Raw genomic sequence first — 22,135 nt, 5'->3', positions numbered from 1 at the left:
TCAAAATTTATTCCTTTGTTTTCCGCCGTCGCGGTGCGTGCGTTGCTTTTTACGGTTGGCGGATTATTTTCGCACGATGCGATTCTTGTTAAAGATTCTGTATCCATTTAATTCTTCGGCGAAAATAATCACTACGTGTAGCAATTTTTGCGTATCGATTATCGAAACGGAAAAACTAAAAAAATTGCAAAATATTGCAAATTTCGAAGAATTGTGTTCCGATTCGGATAAAAATGCGCCCAACAAAAATACCGCGGCGCAACGCGAACAATGACATGAGCTATTTTCGCGATTGCTCCGTGCGTCAACGATGGTATCGACATGCAATTTTTATCCGCGAAATAAACGACGCGCGGCGAAGAACGGCGTGAAACGCGTCGCGATGCTATCTCAATGAACGAGGTGACGTCTTATCCGATCAAGCGAAAGAAGGTACCACGCAGAAAGTTAAGTTCCGGGAGAGGGGGGGGGTGAAACTCCGGTGTCCCGGGGAGCGAGTTAACTAGGAAGGCCATTAGCATAGCCCGGGGATGAGTTTTGGTTAATTTCGTGGCTGGCGCCCGGGGCTCCGCCCAAAAGTGCTACCGTATTCCGGTATATAGTTTCCCCCTGCGGGACTTCGTCTTCGTACACGGGGTCAAAAATTACAGCGAGCGGTTGCAACTTCATTCGCGCGCGCGGAGATCGTCATCGCCGCGAGGATCGCGTTGCGTTAGCCGAAAATTAATGCCAGCCGCGGGTCGAAGAATTAAATCGTTTGCAAGTAGATAAGATTCGCGAATTGCAATTTATTTTTACAGCGAAGTTGCGAGCGATAAACCAAATTGCGTTTGCGGATGTTCGACACGTTCTTCAGCATTCCAATTTCTGCCGAATGCGAATTTCTGAATGCGAGGCGGAGTAATGAGCGCTGTTGCGATGGTGAAGGGTTAAAATGAGGAATGAAGAGTAACGAGAAGAACTAAGCTTGTCTGGCAGTGCGCCTCCCTTCTAATTCACATATTCATGTATTCTGAAAGCATCATTGCTTCCAGCAAACGAGTTTACTTCTCTTACTCGATGAAAAGTTACTCCGCTGCGCCAATTTTGCGGTACCGCGCAAAACTAGAATATCGAGACAGGAGCAAGCAAACTTTGACAAAAATGAGATCAAAAACTTAATATTTCAAGAATCGGAATGTTTCGTTATTTTGACCCGGTGCACGCCGCGCGCAAACCAATCACGGCGCATGCCGTCCGAATTCCGTCCGCATTCGCGCGATCTTTTCGGCTGTGAGTAACTTTCGACGTGAGCTCCACTGAACTCTCTCCGAGCGCTTCGTCGCTTTTCATTTCACGCGCGAAACCCAACATTCACGGGTGCGCATTCACGGCGAGCATGCACGTGTTCCGCGCGTGAGCGCGCTTCGTTCCGAACGATCGCAGTTCCGCAAAGTTATCGAGGAGTCTGCGCTTATCATTCGCGTACTGTTATCTGCGCGAGAAATGTAGAGGAGGGAACACAGAGAGGGGAGGGGGGGGGAGAGAGAGAGAGAGAAAGAGACGGAGTAGTGAAGCAGTGGCACGGCGTGTTACAGGAGCGGAAGTGGAGGTAGTAGCTTAAATAAAGCGCTTCAATATACAATCTAGTCGCACTCGTCCGTCGTTCCACGTCGTTTCTAGATACCGTCTCGTTCGTCCTTGCGTAGATTCTCGTCCTTTTTCCCCTCCGTCTTTCCCGTCACCCTGCATTCAATCGCGTCGTTCGTGTCTTTTGCTTTCGATGTGTTTGTATTTTTCTCAAAGTCGGGAAAATCCGCTTTCCGAGGAACGCTATTGGAACGCATGTAGAACGGCTGTTCGCCGAGCTATCGAACTATCGATGCAATTTGCTACGAAATCCCGATAATAAGAAGAATGTGGATAATACTCAAAGAGTGGAGAAAATTGAAAATTGAAATCTAAATTTGAATTTAAGCATATAACATTACGCATATTATAGATGCGAAAAAAAGAACGTGCACTAATTTTCATATTGTTGTACGCAGAAAATATTCTGCGCAGACTACAGTCGTGACTTTAATTTTAATAACGAATACTTTAAGCTGCAATCGATTTTTCTTTGACAAGAATGTCGACAAGAAAAACCCAACGTAACTTTAAACCGATCGCACCGTGGTGCAACATTAACGACAGCAGTGTTGTTAACCGCTGAATTGAATGCGAAAGCGCCTTATATTTAAGGCCGCCATCGCGCCGGATCTGCGAAACTTTTAACAGAGCACGACTTTTCAGAACGAACGGTAAAAACGTGATGTCAAATAAAAATATTCGAGGATTCGGCGTCGCGCCTTACTGAATCGCGTTCGACGAGATGCATAATACTATCGTGACGCAACGACATTTACGTCGCGCGGCGATGCGTCGCGGCTTGATAAATCGTCTCGTTAAGAAGTCATTCTCCGCGGCCATCGGGAGTCTATTTTCTGCGCCGTGAATGTGCATTAAATCGTTTTAACAACCGGAAGGCGAACGGCAGCTTAAGTAAAGTGTCTTGAGATACCAGGCGCGCGCGCACCGATTCGCCCCGTTTCCACTCCTCTTCTCATTTTCCGTTTCGTTATACGCCATTGTCTCCGCTCCGCTCGCGAAAACCTCCGCTACTTCTTCCACTTTTTTCTCGCGCCATCAGCTTCCTCATCGCTATTCCCCGCCGGTCTTGCAAAACATTCTGATGGTTATATCTTCTCGCGCTTCTGACGTAATATGAAATTTTTATAAGTCTTTTATAATAGTAATTGATGGGAAAATAACGGCGAAATATCTTGTTAATGCAAAAGCAAAATATTGTCGTGTTTCTTTTTAATATCCTCTTTTACAAGAATCACAGCGGGTATCAATGTTTTTAATTTAAGATTTCAATCTCTTGCCCTCTCGTGTCCAATTAAAGCTAATTAAATGAAGAAAATGAGGAAGGATTACGCGTAATTATTATCTTCTCTCGTTATTACAATGAAAGTGGCACGAAAAGTGGAATATTAGACTGTCGCTTTACACACTCGTGAAACGTTTATTGCGTTATCAATCATATAGCGCGTAAATTGTTTGTAATGCATTTGTTGGTAGTCCGTCACTCCGATATAAATAACGGCGGGAGGAAAAAGGATATGTTAATTAATATCGCGTGGTCAAGCGGTCGCGACGCACAGTAGTCGCCGTTGTTTATGATACTAAGAACAATATTTGTGCCGTGACATACGCGCTGTATAACGCACGCGTAGAAAAAAAAAGATTTTTTATCTCATTTTCAGCCGCCGAGACGGGAAAAATATATTTTCCGCGACGGCGTGCGGCGGTGACAGTTCTTTTTCAACTCGCGGTATAAAACATCGTTATTGCCGACAGTACTGGCTGAGATATTTCCATTCAGCGTGCATTTCTGCGTGATGTTCCGCAAAAAAAAATTAGCGGTATTAATTACAGGGCGACGACGCGCACACATCAGCGCGTCAGCAAACAACGCGAGCATAATGTCATGTAAAAGTTACATAATGTCGCGTCAACGGTCGTAAATTTTGATAAATTTTTGTGTTTTCTTAATGCAAATTAAGCTCATAGAAATGTGCGTGGATGCGACTGTTATCGCAAATTCGAATAGATTTCAATGCAATATCTGTGAAAAAAATATTTTTCGCGCAAATATGAGTTAACGTAAATATTCGCCAATGGATATTCGGGTTCGTCTCATATTCTATCTGCAAATAGCTTTTTAATGATTCCACTCTCTCGTGCTTTCACGTCGTGTAAACTTCATGCATGCAAAGCCAATGCACAATGTGCGAAATGAACCTCGCACGCGCCAGTTTTGGCCGATTTACTTAAATTAATTATTCTGCTACTTCACGCGAGTTCGTCGCTTCATATATTGTTCTTCGCAGTTCGCGGAATCCGTAATGAAGTTTATTCATAATATATAATTACGCTGCGCTCGGGTAATGCGACCATGTAAGAAACTAATTCCGGGGTTGCGCCCGGACGAACTTCAAAATTTGCATGCGAGAGCTTCGAGCGCATCTCGTGCGCTTTTCGTGCTAATGCGAATTACAATGTATTCTAATTCTCGCCCGCAAGTTCGCGGGAGTTGCGTCTGCGTCTCCTGTCGGATGTAAATTACAGCGGTATCGGGCATAACAGAATTCGCGAAGAAACTCATTTTCATGGATTTGCCGCGGTTGCTCCCCGTGCATCATCCGAGAGACGCCTGCGATCCCCGCTAAGGTCTCCCTCGGTCTCTCGCGGTTAATTTACGCGGTAATTGCAGCTACCGTGTTGATGGATTTGCCCCGCCGACTGTACGTCGAATTAACGGCCGAGTAATTAATTTCGCCGCTATAGCGGGCATTATCGAGATGAATCGCGCAGATGCATACGCGCAACTTAACGCGCTCGTAAAATCGGAACGACTTCATTGTGACCGTTCCGCGTGGGATTATCAAACGATCATTACGCCGGGCATGTCGCGAAAATTTACTCGTCACGTTGTAAATTCTCATTAGCGCGCCATTCCGCATAATTAATGTATAATTAATTGATAAATTTATTATTTATAATTATATTTAATATTTATTATTTATTTATTATTTACAATTAATTTACACAAAGTGGCAGATTACGGATTACTTTCTCTGTTGCTTAATGAGTGTATTTTAAATAAACATTAGACAAACATTGCGTATGCAATTAACTTGATAATTACAAGGTAAAAAAATTGAATAATTATAAGTAAAATATAGCGTATTTCAACGTAACATGTTCAAATCACAATAATATATTCCTGAACGTGTAGTATTATTCCGCAGTTTGTACGGATAATTCACATCTTACGTTATTGTTTAAAAATTCATGCCTTTATTAAACCCACTATCGCGGGAATAGATAGGCTCAAAATCCGATAATAAGGGTCCCTATATTAAACTAATAAATACCTGCTGAGGCACGTACAAAATTTCTGCCGCAATTCTGCTGCAGAACATATTCCGCGCATCTGTTCCGTTCTGCTCGCGTAGTCGTAACACGTATGTCATCAGACAGATCTGATTAAGATCTCGGCAAGCGAATATCCCCCTTATCCTTTTAACCATAAGACAACAGAGAGTTGTACATCCGTGTTAAGGATCTAACTTTTTTCCGACCTGAACGAAACGATTGCAGAATGAAATTCTTTATTTCGCGATTGTATTCTTAAATATGTATATATGAAATTCCATGATACATGTTCTTTTAAACAATATGATAATAATAAATTAAAAAAAAATTGTTTTGATCGTATCAAGATCAAATCAAGATATCAGTACTTTTTAAATTACAAAGGATTGAAAATTAGTGTTTAGAGGAATTACAAAAGTCTGGCCAAATTGTGCATAATGCAAATTATTTTTAAATATAAAACGATACTGATTGCAATTTGTGAGAATCAATTAGCTATTGATTAAAAATATATTTTGTAGAAATCAATTGAAAAGTCATGTAACAAGTTTCTAAATCATTGAAGATTCTGGTATGTAAAGCAACATCAATCTTTTATTAGCAGTGTGGCCATTTAGCAACGTAATTACCAAAAAGCCATTCGCTCTCAACAATTCATTGCCTCCGAAGAGTCTCTTAAGAGTTCGCAAATCCGCAGCGTTAACGCGAGGACCGCGATCGACAGATTATTATCGCGCGATTTAATACTCGATTTAGGAAACGGCCGGTTACTTCGACGGGGAGGGACCGCTATTAGCCCGGTCAAGCGTGGACGAAGTTTATGGCACGGACGACGATGAATAATAGCGCCACGGAAAATCGTTAACTCGCCATTAACGGCGCGACCCACTAGGAAATCCTGCCGGTAAACACTCGTAAACTGAATTCGTCCGCCCATCTCGATAATGGATATCGGATCACGTGACGCTGCGTTACGAAAATTTTGTCATCGCGTATCGAAACACATAACTGATCGCGTCTCAAACGTGATATCTATACAGTAACGTTACATGAAATGTATTTGCGAATAACGAATTACGACTTTAAATGTATATTTGTAAATTTATTAACATGTATATATATAGGAACCTGCCAATATATTTCTTGTATATCTTTAAATAACGTAAATTTAACATAAAAACAAACTTATCCTAATATTTGGGACACAAGTTTACAAATTTACCTCTCTTATCAATCTTCTTTTTTTTGCTTTGCACCAAAATAAATGATTTAATATATGTGAAAACTAGCACGCGGCACACAAATAGATTGCTTTTTTTTTAAAAAGTTTATTTTTCTCGAGAGTAACGCACGCCTTTTTTAAGATGACAAAAATAATGTGAATCGGTGCCGTACTCAAACGTATTATAATAATGCACTAAATGGATATTGCAATATGGATTCATAGTTGGATTTAATATAAATTATTTATATGCAAAAAGCTGATTCATGCGAATACGCTGGGGATGAATGTCACGCCGGCAGATCAAAGTCAAAGCATAGAGTAGTGTTATTACGCGCTAATACCCCTTGTGAAAATTGTTCGCCATCAAACAAATGAAGTTTCGGCTACTCCACAGAGTGAACGCTGATGAGATGCTGAATTAAATATGGTCTTATTTCGCCTTTCTTGTTCAGTTGTTGATCTATAAAACAAGTAAGTAATCATAGCATTCTTAATTAAACAATAACACATTGGCAATCGTATCTACACACGCAAGATATTAAATTAAAATTTTTAGATACAGATTATAGCAAAATGGTTACAAGCTAAAGAAAGAAGAATGCAATTTATCTCGGACAAATAGTTTCTAAATTTTTAAACACACACACACACACACACACACGCACGCACACACGGCCGAGACGCGCCGCGCCGAGCCAAGACGCGCCTAAACGCGCCGAGATGCGCACGCGCGCACACACACACACACACACACACACACGCGCGCGCGCGCGCGCACGCACGCACGCTGCAATTGTTGTGTTGTATACAATCTTGTGTTGTATACATCTTGTTATAAGAAGAGTACATTTCTTGTAAAACCGCAAAATAAAAAAAATATTGAAAAACGAATTAAGTGAACAACAAGGCATCGGCAATTACAATGAATAATATTGATTTCTATATCAGAGAAAAATTTGATAAATAAAACAATTATTAAAAATATAAAAATATTTTGTAATTATAAAAAAATGTTGCAAAATACGATACACATTCAAATGGCATCGTATGTATAAACTTTTTTTTAATAATTTATTTGTTTTAATAAAATTTTATAACGTCAACCAGACTTAAAAAATTCAATAAATGCGGTTCTATTCCTCTGCAAGATATTCTGTCGAGAATTGCTTTTGCAAGGCACTCGGGGATCTCTTAACCGCGCGTTTTTCATCTGGCTCGGCATTTTCTCTCGTAATTTCACGAAAAGCAGTCTGAATGCAAGCTTCAGTCATCTTGGGGTGCATCGTCTTCGAGCGATTACGCCATCCGGCAGCACTGATTACGCCGGAGATGCTCGTAAATAGATATAGAATGCAGTGAAAGTAAACGACTAAGTTTCATCTTCACTGGGGAAAATTTCACCATCGCTGACCAAATTTAGATTGTAAGATATATATATATATATTATATACAGCAATACACAGTCGTAATTTTATACACCATTATCACTTCGCATGTTCAGAATTAGTCAAATAAGAGAAATTGTTCGAATACGGCAATTTTAACCGTTGATATCGCTGCAAAGGTAATAACATCAATATTTGAAAAGGACAGAAATATTGCGAATTTGGAAATAAAGTATGCAATGGAAATAAAATTGGTTTATAATCAATATTCGGATTGCCAATATATATCGTCGCGTTGTAACGAAAATATTATCCATTGGTCAAAATACAAATATAAATTAATAAATTTAAATCCCAATATTATACTTTTTCATTCCAATAGGCATTTTAACGGGAACATAACTGAACGTAAATTTAATTGGTTTATCGGAATAAATAAGTGTATATGGATACGATAAATATCTGTATATGAAAACTCGTGAATTTTAGCTGCCACATGTGATACATGTCGACGGAAAAGTTGCCGGCTTAATTTTCGCGGAAATTGTAACTAGCATTTCCCACAGCTTAAGGGTAATTGAAAATAGCGTATAGCTACGAGCAAAATTCCCAGTGGATTTTAAGGGCAATAGAGAAGTAAAGCTCGCTTCTGAAATTGACGGATTACAAGGAGAAAAGCACAGAGAGCGCTTCAGTGTTTTATACAGAAGCTACGGCACGAATTACACGTAAACTCGGGTAGCGCTCGCCAAAGTTGAATAATGAGGATAACCAGAAAAATATGGCTGCGCCGCACGAAAAATATATTGTAAATTGTGTTTTCATAAAAAAAACCGTGATTTTCATGTTTCACTTACAATGAGCGATTCAAACAAGTATTTTGAATACCTTTTTTACCTAGTGTGTTACAAACAATAGAAATGAAAAATTTGTAAGAGATTTTTTTGAATATTTGCACAAAAATCACAAATATTCTTTAGAAATCAAAAATTTTTTAATTAAAAATTATTTAACTTTAAAAACTTTTTTATTCTTTACACAAGACTCTATTCTTTACACAGATTAAAAATCTCTTTTTATTAAAAAAAAAAAAAAAAATGAAAAACTCGGCAAAATGCAAAATAAAAATGTAATTTTTTAGGAAAACAGTCTTGCTTTATCCGTGTCTCAGGCGAAGACTGATAGAATATGACGACGAGCTTAATTACAAGAGGTACCTCATTAACGAGGTCGTAATGGCGTGATGCGTCGTGTCGCTTTGCCGCGCCAGAAGCGACGATGTCGTCGGCAGAGTTCCGTTAAAAAGGGACCTGAGCAGCGGAAGACATTTTTATGTGCGGTTGGGTGGAAACATCCACCCGCGCAGTGTAACCTTCATAAACCATCACCGTTGCTATCACCGCCGCGCGATGCACGTAATGATAATTTGAAAGGGTTCCGGCGTTTCGTTGCAGCGTAACACATAGCTCGTTGCGCGAGTCGTTGGCGGCCGTTTGCATGAAATTATCATAGCGCTCGTGAGTTTTACTGGTGGGATGTAAAAAGGCGGATACTAAGTGCACCTCGCTAACTTGTACTCGGTGGTAGTTATTTCCTGTTGTGGACGCTTCTCGAGCAACTACTTGTTTCTGTCGAGTTTGCCGACCAATTTAAAATCGGCTTTTTCTACATTTGTTTATTAACTTTCTAATCGCAAACAGTAATTCTTTCAGTGCGGTCTTAAGAGAATATCTCTTTATTCTTGCTAATTATAAGATAAAAGCTGAGAAACATCTAATAATATTATATCGGTATGTGAATATGTTTTGAGTTGTGATTTAAGTTATAGTTAGTTTAAGTTAGCATCCTCTGTGTGAATTTTATCGAACAAAATAGAAAAAATTATCTTCAAATATCTTAACAATTGAGTCTTAAATCAAAGTCAATTTCGTCGAAGCCTCCTAAATTTTGATGTTGATAATCCAATGATTATAATCGTTCCATTTGTGCAATTTTCGTCAAGACGATAACGGCGATAACAGCGAAACTCTCGCACGTACAATGTACAAAAAAGCGCGCTCGTAAAGCAGTGTAGAAACTTTAGCAATTAATTTTATATCCGAGTGCACTTTATTCCGTTACGCGATACTTAATTCACGAATGGCAGCGGCGAGATAAGGACTGTTTGCGTTGAGAATGGGTGGAATGCATTACCATGTACAAACATGCGGAATACTTCCGCATTCGCGGCGCACTTGGGAAAACTACTAGAAAAGATAGATTGAGAGAGAAGGGTATATTGATTTTCCAATATTGTATACTAAAGTAAAAACGATATAAAATAAAAATTAAGAAAATATTTAAAATTGATCGCTGCTTATCAATGTTTATAATTTTACAATTATTAAATAAATTAGCAAGATTAATAATTTGTATTTAATTTTTAATTGATTTGAGATAAGAACAAAATTAATCAAAACTCAAAAAAATTGCATTTCAGTCGCAAAACAATATGTCAAGTATAAGTGAAAAGCCGATAATAGAGAAAAGTAAAGCTGGGAATTTACTTGTCTATTAACAGACGCGCTAAATAGTCCACGCGCTTTGTGATACAGCGGTTAATTACCGCCAGCAAACACGAAATTCCTTTATCCCACAACCCGCGTTTTCCACAATTGCGACTAAAATTACCCAATTCTCGTTGTACTGGTGAGTTTCTACCATCGTCGAATTGCTCGACATACAATTTACAAGCGGAAACTCTACCTCCGCATCGGCGATACGGTGACATGGTCCAGATAACGGAACGTGTTTAACCTAGTGGATTCCAAACGGAAATATACGATAAATTTTGTCGTAAAATAAAGTGACGAAGAAAAGAGACGAACTTTCGCTCGTCTTGAAAATAAGAAATATTTTTTAAATCTACATATGAATGAATACACGCGGAGATTTTCTGTAATAGATTTTCCCACGGTTATATTAAAAAGTTCGGTATTAAAAACGTCATATAATATTTATAACATAAGACATGATTATATACCGTAACTGAATGACTAGTAAAGTAATAATACTAATGAATAATACTACAATAATACATTAGTGTCTGACACATGTTTAAAACACATTACAATTTACGTTTTACAATCGATCAAACACAAACGTATTGTTTTTTAAACAAACAAAATATTGACACAATTCATTTAATCAATAATATAGTTGAAATCATATTTTTAGAAGCTTTTAAAAGCGTAATTATTTCGATTATTATTTTATATTGTAACATCTCTGTATTATTTTATAGTTACTAAAATACAAAACATACATATTAAATTTTGCTATATTTTTGTATTCCATTTAGTACATTTTGTTAACCAAAATATCGTGATAATTAAATTTTTAACTTTCAATTATAAAAATATTATTTATTATTTTTAATTTTTTTTCACATAATATAATATCCATTTTATGGAAGTTATTTTGTTCTCACAGTCTATTGCAAATACTGTCAAAACGTAAAAAGTAGATAATTTTTTTAAAATTTTTATAATTACGAAATTTAGCAAACTCAGTATTTAAAAATTTTTTTAATCTACAATTTTATTCACAAAAAATTGAATTAAATGCCATTTTCTTTAATGACTAATTAATATTTAACTTTTTATATAAACTCAAACTATAATTATAACAAATTAGAAACAATTAGAATAACATAATTAGAAACAAATTTTGCTAAAAATTAACTTAAAAATAAAGTTTTAAAATTATTAGAATTCTTAAAATTTTATTCGTAAAGATTCTTTAACTTTTAGCTGCTTGTAACTTCAAAACTCAGCAATTCCATTAAAAAAAAAAATTCTAAGTTAATAAAAACATGCAAAGATTCATCAAAGATATTTTATATTTTATTGTCGGCTTTAACATTATCGATTTGCTTAATCAGCTTTACAAAGTGCCAATCTATACGCGTATTCAGTAACTTTCAATGATAATATCGCTGTCATTATGTACCATTACGCAGCTATTATATGATAGTCGTCAAAAAATTACAGGATAAATATAGTGTAAAAAAATGTTTCCTTGTCACGTGTTTTATTTCAGCGATAAGTCAGCTTTTAAGAAGTCGTGATCGTGAATATCTCTACAGTTTTCTTTTAAAAGCACTTCCGCACATGGATATATACGTATAAAATCATCTTACAATTTACCTCCATATACGTTATCGTTACCATAATCATTATCGTTACTGTCGGAAGTCAAGTTTAGAGCTGTAGGAGACAGTTTTTACTGCGGAGACTATTATCTTGCAATAGATAACTATCGATTGTTAGATCTATCGATTCTGCTTTTAACGCGCGGCGCGTATCGTAAGAAACGATACACTCAAAAAAATATTTCGCTGATGTAGTTAGATTTCTAGATATCGCAACAAGAATGTATCACTATTTTTCGTATCTGTGAAAACATTGTTTGTCACATATAGAATTTATAGCAGTAATGTTCTAGCAATAGCTTCTGAACAATTTAGGTACCATTGCTAAATGTTATTCATTGCATGATCTAACACGTGATTGATCTTATATAGATAGACGCTTTAGAGAAACTTTCTTTTTAAAGTTCACAAACAATACAGATATATATTCTGTTTCTGTCATCTAAACTGATTAAGTAATTACATATGCAATATCACAACAGTTGCTAATCATTTATCTGTTTTAGTTAATTTTTTACATCTAGAAAATTTTAGCTATTATTGCGAGATCATTTTTTTGAGTGTAAGTATTGATCTCACAAAGGCTTAAGAATTACCATGTGATAATGTGATTTTTTCCGTTAAGAAGCAGAAGCTTTCTTATCATACATAAGTACACTTTCTCCTATGTTTCATAATGCTTTTTAATAGAATTCTATTAAAGCTTCCTTCAAATAGAAACAAGATTTTTATAACCCATTAATTATTTTTTTAATAAAAACACTTTACATTATTATATATATATTTCTATTGTTGTGTCCGCAGATTGCAGTCATCTGTGATGCAATCAATATATCGAGCCGTTGCGTAATAAAGAGTAAAGAAAATGAGAATCTAGCACGGATCTCAATGTTAAGAGAATGTGTCGGTGGAATATCAGGCGTTGCAATCGAATAAGAGACATCTCAGTGTTCTGTGTTAAACTGTTATGTTGTTTTGTATTATGATATTGTGTTGGTGTCACATTAAACCTGTTTACAGCTCGAGAAAGTGTTAATTTTATTTTCGCGAGTGAACTTCGCGGGCGCCGCGAGTTAAAAAGTATGCGAGATAGTGTTTTAAGAAAGTAGTTGACAACAAACTACGTGAGTATTACAATATCATTGAGAAAAGAACTAGCCAGAGTTAAAAATTATTGGGTATCAAATGTGATAAAAGATACATACATAGGTCTCTCATTTGCAATCGGGAATTAATTTACAGTCGACAATTCGCTCTTATAAAATAATAAATAAGATAAAAAAATAAAGTAATCTAAAAACCATAAAAACCATAATGACACTTTAATTAACATTCCGTACTATTTTAATCATAACTTACAGTATTATCCGATTCCCGCCAGTCTCGCCGCACTCGATTGCTCCCTTTCCCCTTTTCATTAATTGCGAGCCGTCGCACAGTGAGGCCAAATCCCGAAAAGCTGGTCAAAATATGAAAACGTTATTCAATTTGTATGAAATTTAGTATATAGGGGTTTTTGAGGTCGCTGATTACGAATCAAAAGTCAAAATTGAAAAAAAACAAAATGGCGGACATAAATGTTTAAACACATAAAATTTAGTCAAAATACATATAATACACCTTGTTAACCAGGAGAAAGATGTAACAAAATAAAGGATTTATAACAAGAACATAAATGTTTATATAATACAAAATATATATAGAAATATACATAGAAATTTATTTAAAAATCTATTTAAAAAAGAACTTTGTAGTAAGGGAAAATGGGACAAAGTAAACCTTTTTTTTTTTTTACAAAAAATTAACATTTTATTTTAATAGTAAAGTTTATAATTAATATGTTTTGCAAAGCATGTATTTTACACTAAGAAAGAGTTTTCTTACGCTTACTATTGTCAAAATTAAATAAAAAGAAATAATTAAAATAATTAATAATAAATAATAATAAATAATTAATATTAATATTAATTATTAATAATTAATATTCATCGTCATCGGTTGAATCATAAAGACTTGTGTCATAATCTGAAGAATCTGTCATCGAAAAAGAAGACAGTCGCTTTAGAGTCATCAGCAGGCGTGCAAATAGTTGGCGAAATTAATAATTCAATTGCCTCTGTTGATAAGAATTTTAACTTTTTTTTAGGTAATTTTCTTACACTTGAAATGAACGGATCGGATGCAATTAATAAACGTAAAAAAAGGTCCTCCATTGTCTTTGTTCTGCTGCATTTTCGCGTGAAGTCTTCACGATATTTTTTAATGTATTTATTACAAGATTCTTGCGCATCTTCAGACATTTGTCCTATCGGCAATAATGCATGATCTATAATTTCAGTGCCATGGAGCAAAAGTTTATGCACAGAAGTTGGCATATAAAACCAGGGATATAATTCCACAAATTTACGAGCTGTTGCTAAGGTATATTCTTTAAATTTAATTAAATTAATTTCATGACCACTCGAAATGACTTGCAATATAACATGAAATTTTTTAATTAAATCTTCATCAACGCCTGTTATAGAGGCAGAAATAAATGAATTTTCAAAAAATCGTCGAGCAGTATTTCCATCATTCGTACTGCCAAATCCATGCTTTGGTTGATCAACAATAAGTCCTAATTGTTGACGAAAACCTTTTTGGATCAATTTTTTTCTATTCTCTGTTTTTTTTTTATCTTCATTACTTCGCGCTTGCCACTTTTTAATATCTAGTTTATAAGATAAATGTAAACAGCATTCAAACAAGCGAATCCACATGTGTAATGTAGACAATCCAAATGATAAATTATCTTGATTGATTTCTTTTTCTAAAATTGCATCGATATCATTGAAATATTTTGATGTTAATTGGCAGAAATAGCAACGTTGAGTGGATGCAGTTTCGGTAATTGCGTTACAAACTTTGCCATCTACCATCGTTAATGCAAGTTTATAAGAAACTGATATTTCTTTGCCATTTATAATACTCTCAAAAGGTACAAGCTTTGTCTCTTGTTCTTTAATACATTCAACTTGTTTTATAGTGGCTTCCGTATTTTCGTGCAAAAAATCAATTTTAATTGGCCGACAAAATCGAGGAGATGAAGGTCTTGGATTTTTCCATATGATAATTGTTGCATTCGTAACTTTATTTTCGAATATGAGTTGACGTGGGACAAGTGAAGTGAAAAAAATATTTGCATCTGATTTGCTTCCGTCATCATCGCTGAATTTTTGTTTATATATACTTTGGTCAGAGCTACCATCACAACCCCACTTGCAAATCAAATTCAAATTACTAAGGTTTTCAGAACTCAAGCTCTTAATGACATCCATTTGAGTCGATAAAATTCTTCCAACTGTATGATCCAACAAAGCTTGTAATTTTACTTCTGCACTGCATTCAGTTATAGTAATGCTTAATTTATCAGGATAACATTTACGCTTAGCTTTTAATACTTCTTTATATGATGGATATAATTTACAATTGTTTTCTAAACTCATATTTCTTAAACCCTGATATTGACTTTGTGATAATTTCTGCTCAATTAGAAGCGAAAGAGCTTTATCGCCGGAAAGATTGGTTTCTGAAACGAACTTTAAAGATTTTCGATATTTTTCGGCTTTTGATGGACTGCCCAATGTTACATCTTTCACCACTTTCGCAGCATTCACTTTTCCTGCAGCTCGAAGATTCATTTGAGTTGCATAAGAGAGTTCTTCGGTACTCATCTGTGAACGAAGTTTTTCGGTCCTCCTTCGCTTTGTTCGTTCACTGGAATTCGTAAATTCCGAACTTGGGCGACCTAAACATTTTTCTTTTTTTTTTGATGTAGTAGCTAAATCTTTGATATCCAGACAAACGAAAACGTTGAGCCAGTCATGATATTTGTCAAAAAATTTTTTTTCTATTCTTGCAACATCTTGCCACTTCGTTCTAAAATCGTGTAATAATTTGCGTATAACTGGTTTTGTATTATTTGATAACGTAAACACACGTTGTAATTTATTGGACATAAATTCTTCAATTTTCTTATACGCTACAGTCGCATTATCATTTAAGTTCTCTTTTATTAGCTTAAAAATTTCCTCTCTCAATAAACCAATCATTTCATCAGCAGATTCTGAAATATTAAATTTTCGCAAAAATTAAAAAAATATTTAAAAGTAATTAATGTTAGAGTCAAAATAATGTGTTATAGAAGATATCAAAATGTATTATTTAAAATAGGACACCCTGTATATATTTCTAACAATTTTTATGTAAAAAAACAGTTTATTTTAATACATATTATGTTAATTAAAAAATATTTTACAAGTTTTTTTTTTAAATGAAAAATGTATGCGTCTTTTAACATACTTTATTAACGCGTATTTGTAATTATTTTTATAAAAACTTACATCAAAACCATAGTAGCAGCTAGTAGCAGCTGGTTTTTGTTTCTTTTATTAATCAATTATATAACCTACAATTTTAATTAAAGTTTGTTGCAGAACTCTGCAGAACTTATATCTTTTTTTCTATTTTTCTGAACGTTTGCATGTAATTTTTCAGACTTTTTTGTTACAAATATTGTTAAAGTATTAATTTATATATAAATTATTATTGTTTGTGTAATATATAATAATATTCTATTTACTTTCAACAGAAGACTCCATCATACAGAATTAAAAAAGATGAACTGTACGAATTTTCATCAATTTTTGAATATTATGTTATTTTTCTCTCTCGTGCGCTCCTAGTGTTATTCGTGCGAGGGTCACTTTAGCACTAGATTATAACCGCTAGGTATACCAATAGACCCTTTCTAACTATGGCGTTATGTGTTTGAAATATCAGTCTGTCCAACCTTATAGTTCAAATTTCATAAAGAGAAACTTTATTTTTCGACTTTTGACCAGCTTTTCGGGATTTGGCCTCACTGTGCGTCGTCGCGACGTGATTAAAACTTTTACCAACCCAAGCCTTTTTTTCCTCAAAGCAACCCCGGTAATAACGATTACTTATTTCAAATATCGCGCGTGTCCACACTGTGGCGAACTGTTGATTACAGTGTTATGAGGAAAGTTTCCGCGCCGCAATAACGACGAGCAATAACAATTCCTGGATTTTCAATCGCACACTTTTCTTACGTAAAAAGAATGTAAACTAACTGTAAAAATTCAAAAATTATTTCATTTGTTATTTTTCATTACATCTTGTTAACTCTATATTTTATCGCCGAACAGAAGATAGTAAACATAAAAGGACTAAAACAGAAAATAAACACCAGAATCGAAATCCACGTAGAAAATCGCAATAATATCGAAAAGAAAAAAATTGAAAATATATATTTTGCGGAATTAAATAATTGTACACCGCTAAAGTCGCGTAAGGCGAACATCCACTGTCGCCCAACGCGAGACTAGAGATTTCTTCGGTGCGGAAAATTTTCCGAACGTAATTGCCCGCGATCAGCTTACATCCGATCTCGCGATCCACGACGAGGAAGAATGCAGTACTTTCGAAAAGTTCGAGATCGGAGCGCGAAACTTTTTAATGTCGCCATTCGCAACGGCAAATTTCCATGACGCGAGAAGCGCGGGGTCGCGTTCTATTCGTGGTACAGTAACGCTGTGTAATTAATTCGACTAATTGCGCGAGGTCAGAATAAGCGCGTTTTCCAATAAGAGTCTCTAAAGTATGAATGTTATCCATTGTAGTTGACGTAAACGCAAGATACAAGAAAGTTGGCGAATTTATTGAGTTTATTTATTTGAGCTAAGATTAATCCCACTTTTGTTATAGCAAAAAACACAATCAATACATCGCATTATGTCTTATGACATATTAAAGCGAATACAAACGTTATATGATTAAAATAATTTAACATTATTTCTTAGTAGTCAGTAGAACAAAATAAAAAAGATTTACTCTTATAAACTTGAATACTTTCAAATGATACTTCAATATGGAAGTTTTGGATGAGAAAACACCTTGCACGTCAACTGGCATTCTTTTATCTTTGTAAATGGCTGTTACACGCTACAAAAAGTTTTTAATTTCTCTTCTCTGCAATCTACACGTGCGAGTATTTCCAGATTTAAATAGAATAAGTTGAAATTTTCTCGGCTGCAACATTTTTTTTTGCAAGAAAGTTAATTTCATTACCGCGCATTTTAACGAGATTGTAAAGGGTAAGTATTCAAAAGTGGAATAAATTCGTTGTTTCGCGCTATGCCGCGATAGTATAATATAAAGAAACACGGGAAAATTCTCGGCGTACGATTATTCCGTAAGCGAAACATTGAAGCTGTAACGCGATTAAATACAAGCTATACGGTATAAAGTAATTTTGCGATTAAAATCAGATAGGATCTCATGTAATCGTGGTAATTGTTTTGTGTAATATAAAGGCGAGGTGAATTTGTTAATTAAAATGTAAGTGGGTAAAGATACGAAAAACTCATCACTCCGCGTATGCGGTTGCATTTGCATATATATCTAGCATTATCATTATAAAATTTATATGACAACAACGAGAAACGCTCTACATCTGGCAAAATGAGCTGTTTATAAAAGAATACAATTGTGAATTACTCGTAAATTACTCGCTGTACAACAAAATTTTTCAAACAAAAAAACATGCGATAACAATAATGTCGGTAATTTATCATAATGTTTCTCGCATCGATTTCTCTAGATATTTAAATGAGACATTTTAGAAAAATATATGAAATATAAAAATTATAAATAATTAATTTGCGGACACACGTACGCCTAGATTTTAAAGAGACAAAGGTAAAGTGTTAAAATTAACATGTTTGTTTAAAAATATATGGTTTTCTAAATAATTCTAAATTTAAATTAAAATCTCCTAAATTGATTATATTAAATTAATTTTTTATACCATTTTTTTAAAGATTAACTTTTAAAAAAGTAGAACAGCAATGAATATCTCTTTAACCATTCTCTTTGTTCCAATCGTTGGCATTGCAATTGCTATTACTTTCCTAAAGCATAATATATAAGCTTTAGTTATTTTTAACTTGTTCAGTGATCTTGTATGCGGAAAGAGACGTTACATCTATCGTGAATGAAAGGTGCTGACAATGTCTCGACCGTTTACAGAAGCGTTATCTCTGCAGAGATAGATTTTACCGATCGATGTAATCTATTCCAACCAGCTATCGGGTTAGCGTAAAATTCGCACGATGATACTCTCCCTCTCGCTCCCCCTTCCCTCTCACTCGGTCTTCCGTTCACCCACAGCCGCTTCTCGCTCTCTCTCTCCTCCGTCTTTCTACCGCTAACGCCGATCCACTACTGCCGATCGAGGTCAGACACTTGGATTTCACACGATCTATAATGCAGTCCTTTCGAATGGGATGGAATACGAAAGAGGGCGAAATGGGCACGAACCGGGGAATACGGTTATCGTATATGCGGATTCATCGCGAATACCCTTGCACGCAGCCCGAAAATACGAAAATCAAACAAAACATACTGCGTATCTCATGTTAGTTAAGTGACAGTTTAAGTTAAGTAACTGAGCGACATCTAAAATTTTGATTTTTATTTAAAACTGACAGTCTCAAATATAGCTGTTTAAATTTGATTTTTATAATCATATTAATCCGCTGTGTGCGTTTAAACTAATCTTTGAAAATATTATATATATATATGGAGACCCCTAAATATTTCAAACTCTTATAATTATTATTTTAATTACTATTTTAATTTTGGAACACTGTAAATCGGTTTACTTTTAAATATCTAGATTAAAATACTATCAAATCTATATTGATATCTAAATTAGAGGTCAAGATTAATAATTTAATAGAAAGTCCTTTAAAAGATATATGCGATTAAATAAATGTTTATATGTATAAAGAAGGATGGCTCAAACCTTTGATTAAATATTTGTAATTATTTATATCTCTTCATGAATAAACATGTAATAAATGTTATATGTAAAAAAATCATTATTTTATACAAGCAATATTTGTATATTGTTAAATAACGAGTATACGTTTGTTTCAAGAAGTTTTTGAAAAAGATTATTAAATAATTTCATAAAAAGTAGAAAATATTCTCTCTAGAAAAAACTTATTTTTCTCTTCTAATATTCTGAAACTTAAACGGTCACTGCAATTTATCTAAAATAAAAACATAATAAAAACGTTTTGCGAATTACGCAAATTTCCTAATATCGGACAGAATTCAGCGTATTTATCCCCAGCATACTAACCCCAACAACCCTCCGGTAATGCGTCGACCAGCGTCGACCGCAACAGCAGACGTCGAGTTCGGCATTACAGGGGCTAAATCCCGTCAAACCAATCACGGGTCGACCCACGGACTATGAGATGTCCTTCAATCACTTTCCTACCCTCGTTTATCCGCTCACTGGTACATATATCCTCCCTAAATTGCTCCTGTTGTACGCTTGATACATACTTTTAGTGGAATTTACCGAAAGAAAATATACACAAATAAACCCGAAAGAAAATATACACAAATAATTTGACGAAAAAATATTGTATTTTCGGAAATCAAGAGAACGAAATAAACTTGAACAATCGGGTAAATTATTTGGCAGATACGTGAAATCATGGCAGGCAATATAAGACCCCCTCGCTATCTATTCGACGTCTCGTTAAGCACGCTAAAATAATTTAATTCTTCTTACTTTATTGTGCTAAATTCCCTAAAGTAAAAAAACAATGCTAAAACAGAGGAAATCAGGAAAATTAATTAATTCTGTTTTAAATATATGTATTAGATACATACACTCAACACAACTTAATTTAAAAATTTGCACCAACTTTTCCTATTTAGAACTGCGTTAAATCTAAAAGTAGCTTTCTGAACTTTTGTGTTACATTTTAATTATCTAGAACTATTATTTTAAATGTGTGATCGCATTATAAAATTAAATTACATTCTTATTTAGAACTGCTAGATTCTTATCTAGGACTTTTTTAAAATTTGATACTACATTCACTCGTCAAGTCTGACAATGAGTTCTATCTTTAACTAACATGAAAATTAAAAGAAAACCATCGGCTAAAGAGCGAATAGTCATATTTAATGCCATTTTTATAATATCAAATTATATCAAGAGTATTAACCATTTTCGCGAACCGGAAAGTCGATAGAGCGAAAAAAGTATGATTTTCAACAAGGATTTAATCCAAAAATAAACGACTTGCAAGGGCAATTCAAAAGCTATAATTTTCTTATTGCTTAGATATGCATCTTTAACTTATAGCTTCATATTCTATATACTTAGATAATTACAGACCTGAGACTCTTGGATGTATGGTCTATAGCATTCCAAAGATCTGCATTCGTATGATTATGTTTCGATATTAACGCAGAATGACTTATAAATTCAATCAGATTTAACACTAAATCATAACGTTAAATTCGCATTTTCGGGAATTAATAGAACGAAATAAACTCGAAGTCGGATATGCAAAAATTATTTGGCGGATACGTGAAATTACGGCAGGCAATATAAGACCCCCCCGCTATCTATTCGACGTCTCGTTAAACACGCAGCAATCTCGCCATTCTCATTTTCGTCGTTCTCATTTTCACCATTCTCCCCGCTCGTATTTTTCCGAATGCAAACCGGATGGGATGCATCCCCTATCAATGTCAAACACTAGGGGAGTAGAATTCCTGAGATTGCGATTCGACAGATCGTCTAAAGAGTGAAAGCCGCGCTGCATTCACAAAGAGAGGTATTCGATGTGCTTCCCATATCAGGATTTCTTCATACTTGATACGCCAACTGTATTGTGTTATATAAGCTAAATATTAGAGTTAATCAAAAAATTTTGTGGAAAATTATTGTAAAAGATTATGTATTTATTATTTATTATAATTAAAGTACTAGCTTATTTTTCTACATAATTGTCATGTTTTTTTAATGCACTTTTTAATCCATTTTTCGAGATGCTTAAAAAAATATCTCTTGGTTAGAAAATTATGCATCGCTGTTATACGCTCATCATCATTAAAAAAGTCTTATCACATTAGAACACAATTTCTAATGAGTTAATAAATGGTGCCTAGTTAATTTCGTAATTAAAAGAATTTTTTTCGAGAAATCAAAAAACTACCAAACTGCTGAAAAAATATGTTGAAAACAAACATAAAAAATAAGCTATTGCTTAAATTATTATAATAAATACATATCAAATTATGTTTCCATTTCCTATTAAAAAATATGATAAGTTTTTACTATATAATATTTCTAATTAACTCTTTAACTCCAAATCTAATTGTTTAATATCATTAATATATAAACAAAATTTTATGCGTACTGTTGAATTATTATGCGACTCGGTTTACAAATGTAAAAAAGAAGACGCACAAAGTCAACACATTTATAAA

General features: G+C 34.5%; 2 protein-coding genes across 12 annotated transcripts in view; one reads left to right on the top strand and one right to left on the bottom strand.

The window, feature by feature from the left end:
- Positions 1-22,135, bottom strand: part of LOC105671611 (uncharacterized) — a 149,362-nt gene that overhangs the window by 49,578 nt on the left and 77,649 nt on the right. For 6 of the 10 annotated variants that reach the window (XR_010888687.1, XR_010888690.1, XR_010888689.1 and 3 more), the window contains one exon: positions 13,127-13,226. The exons of the other annotated variants lie outside the window; for them this stretch is intronic. Coding sequence is in view for 2 of the 6 variants with exons in the window: in XM_067350214.1 (XP_067206315.1) it covers positions 13,127-13,226 (100 nt within the window). In the remaining 4 variants the exon portion in view is untranslated. The remainder of the gene's footprint in view (positions 1-13,126; positions 13,227-22,135) is intronic. 10 annotated transcript variants of the gene reach the window in all.
- The window catches only part of LOC105671620 (neuronal growth regulator 1-like), a 225,160-nt gene that overhangs the window by 133,745 nt on the left and 69,280 nt on the right, over positions 1-22,135 (top strand). The window lies entirely within an intron of this gene.

This window comes from Linepithema humile, chromosome 2, assembly GCF_040581485.1.
Source record: "Linepithema humile isolate Giens D197 chromosome 2, Lhum_UNIL_v1.0, whole genome shotgun sequence".
Lineage (NCBI taxonomy): Eukaryota > Metazoa > Arthropoda > Insecta > Hymenoptera > Formicidae > Linepithema > Linepithema humile.
Note: the sequence above shows the minus strand (reverse complement) of the source record. Positions and strands in the feature narration are given on the sequence as shown.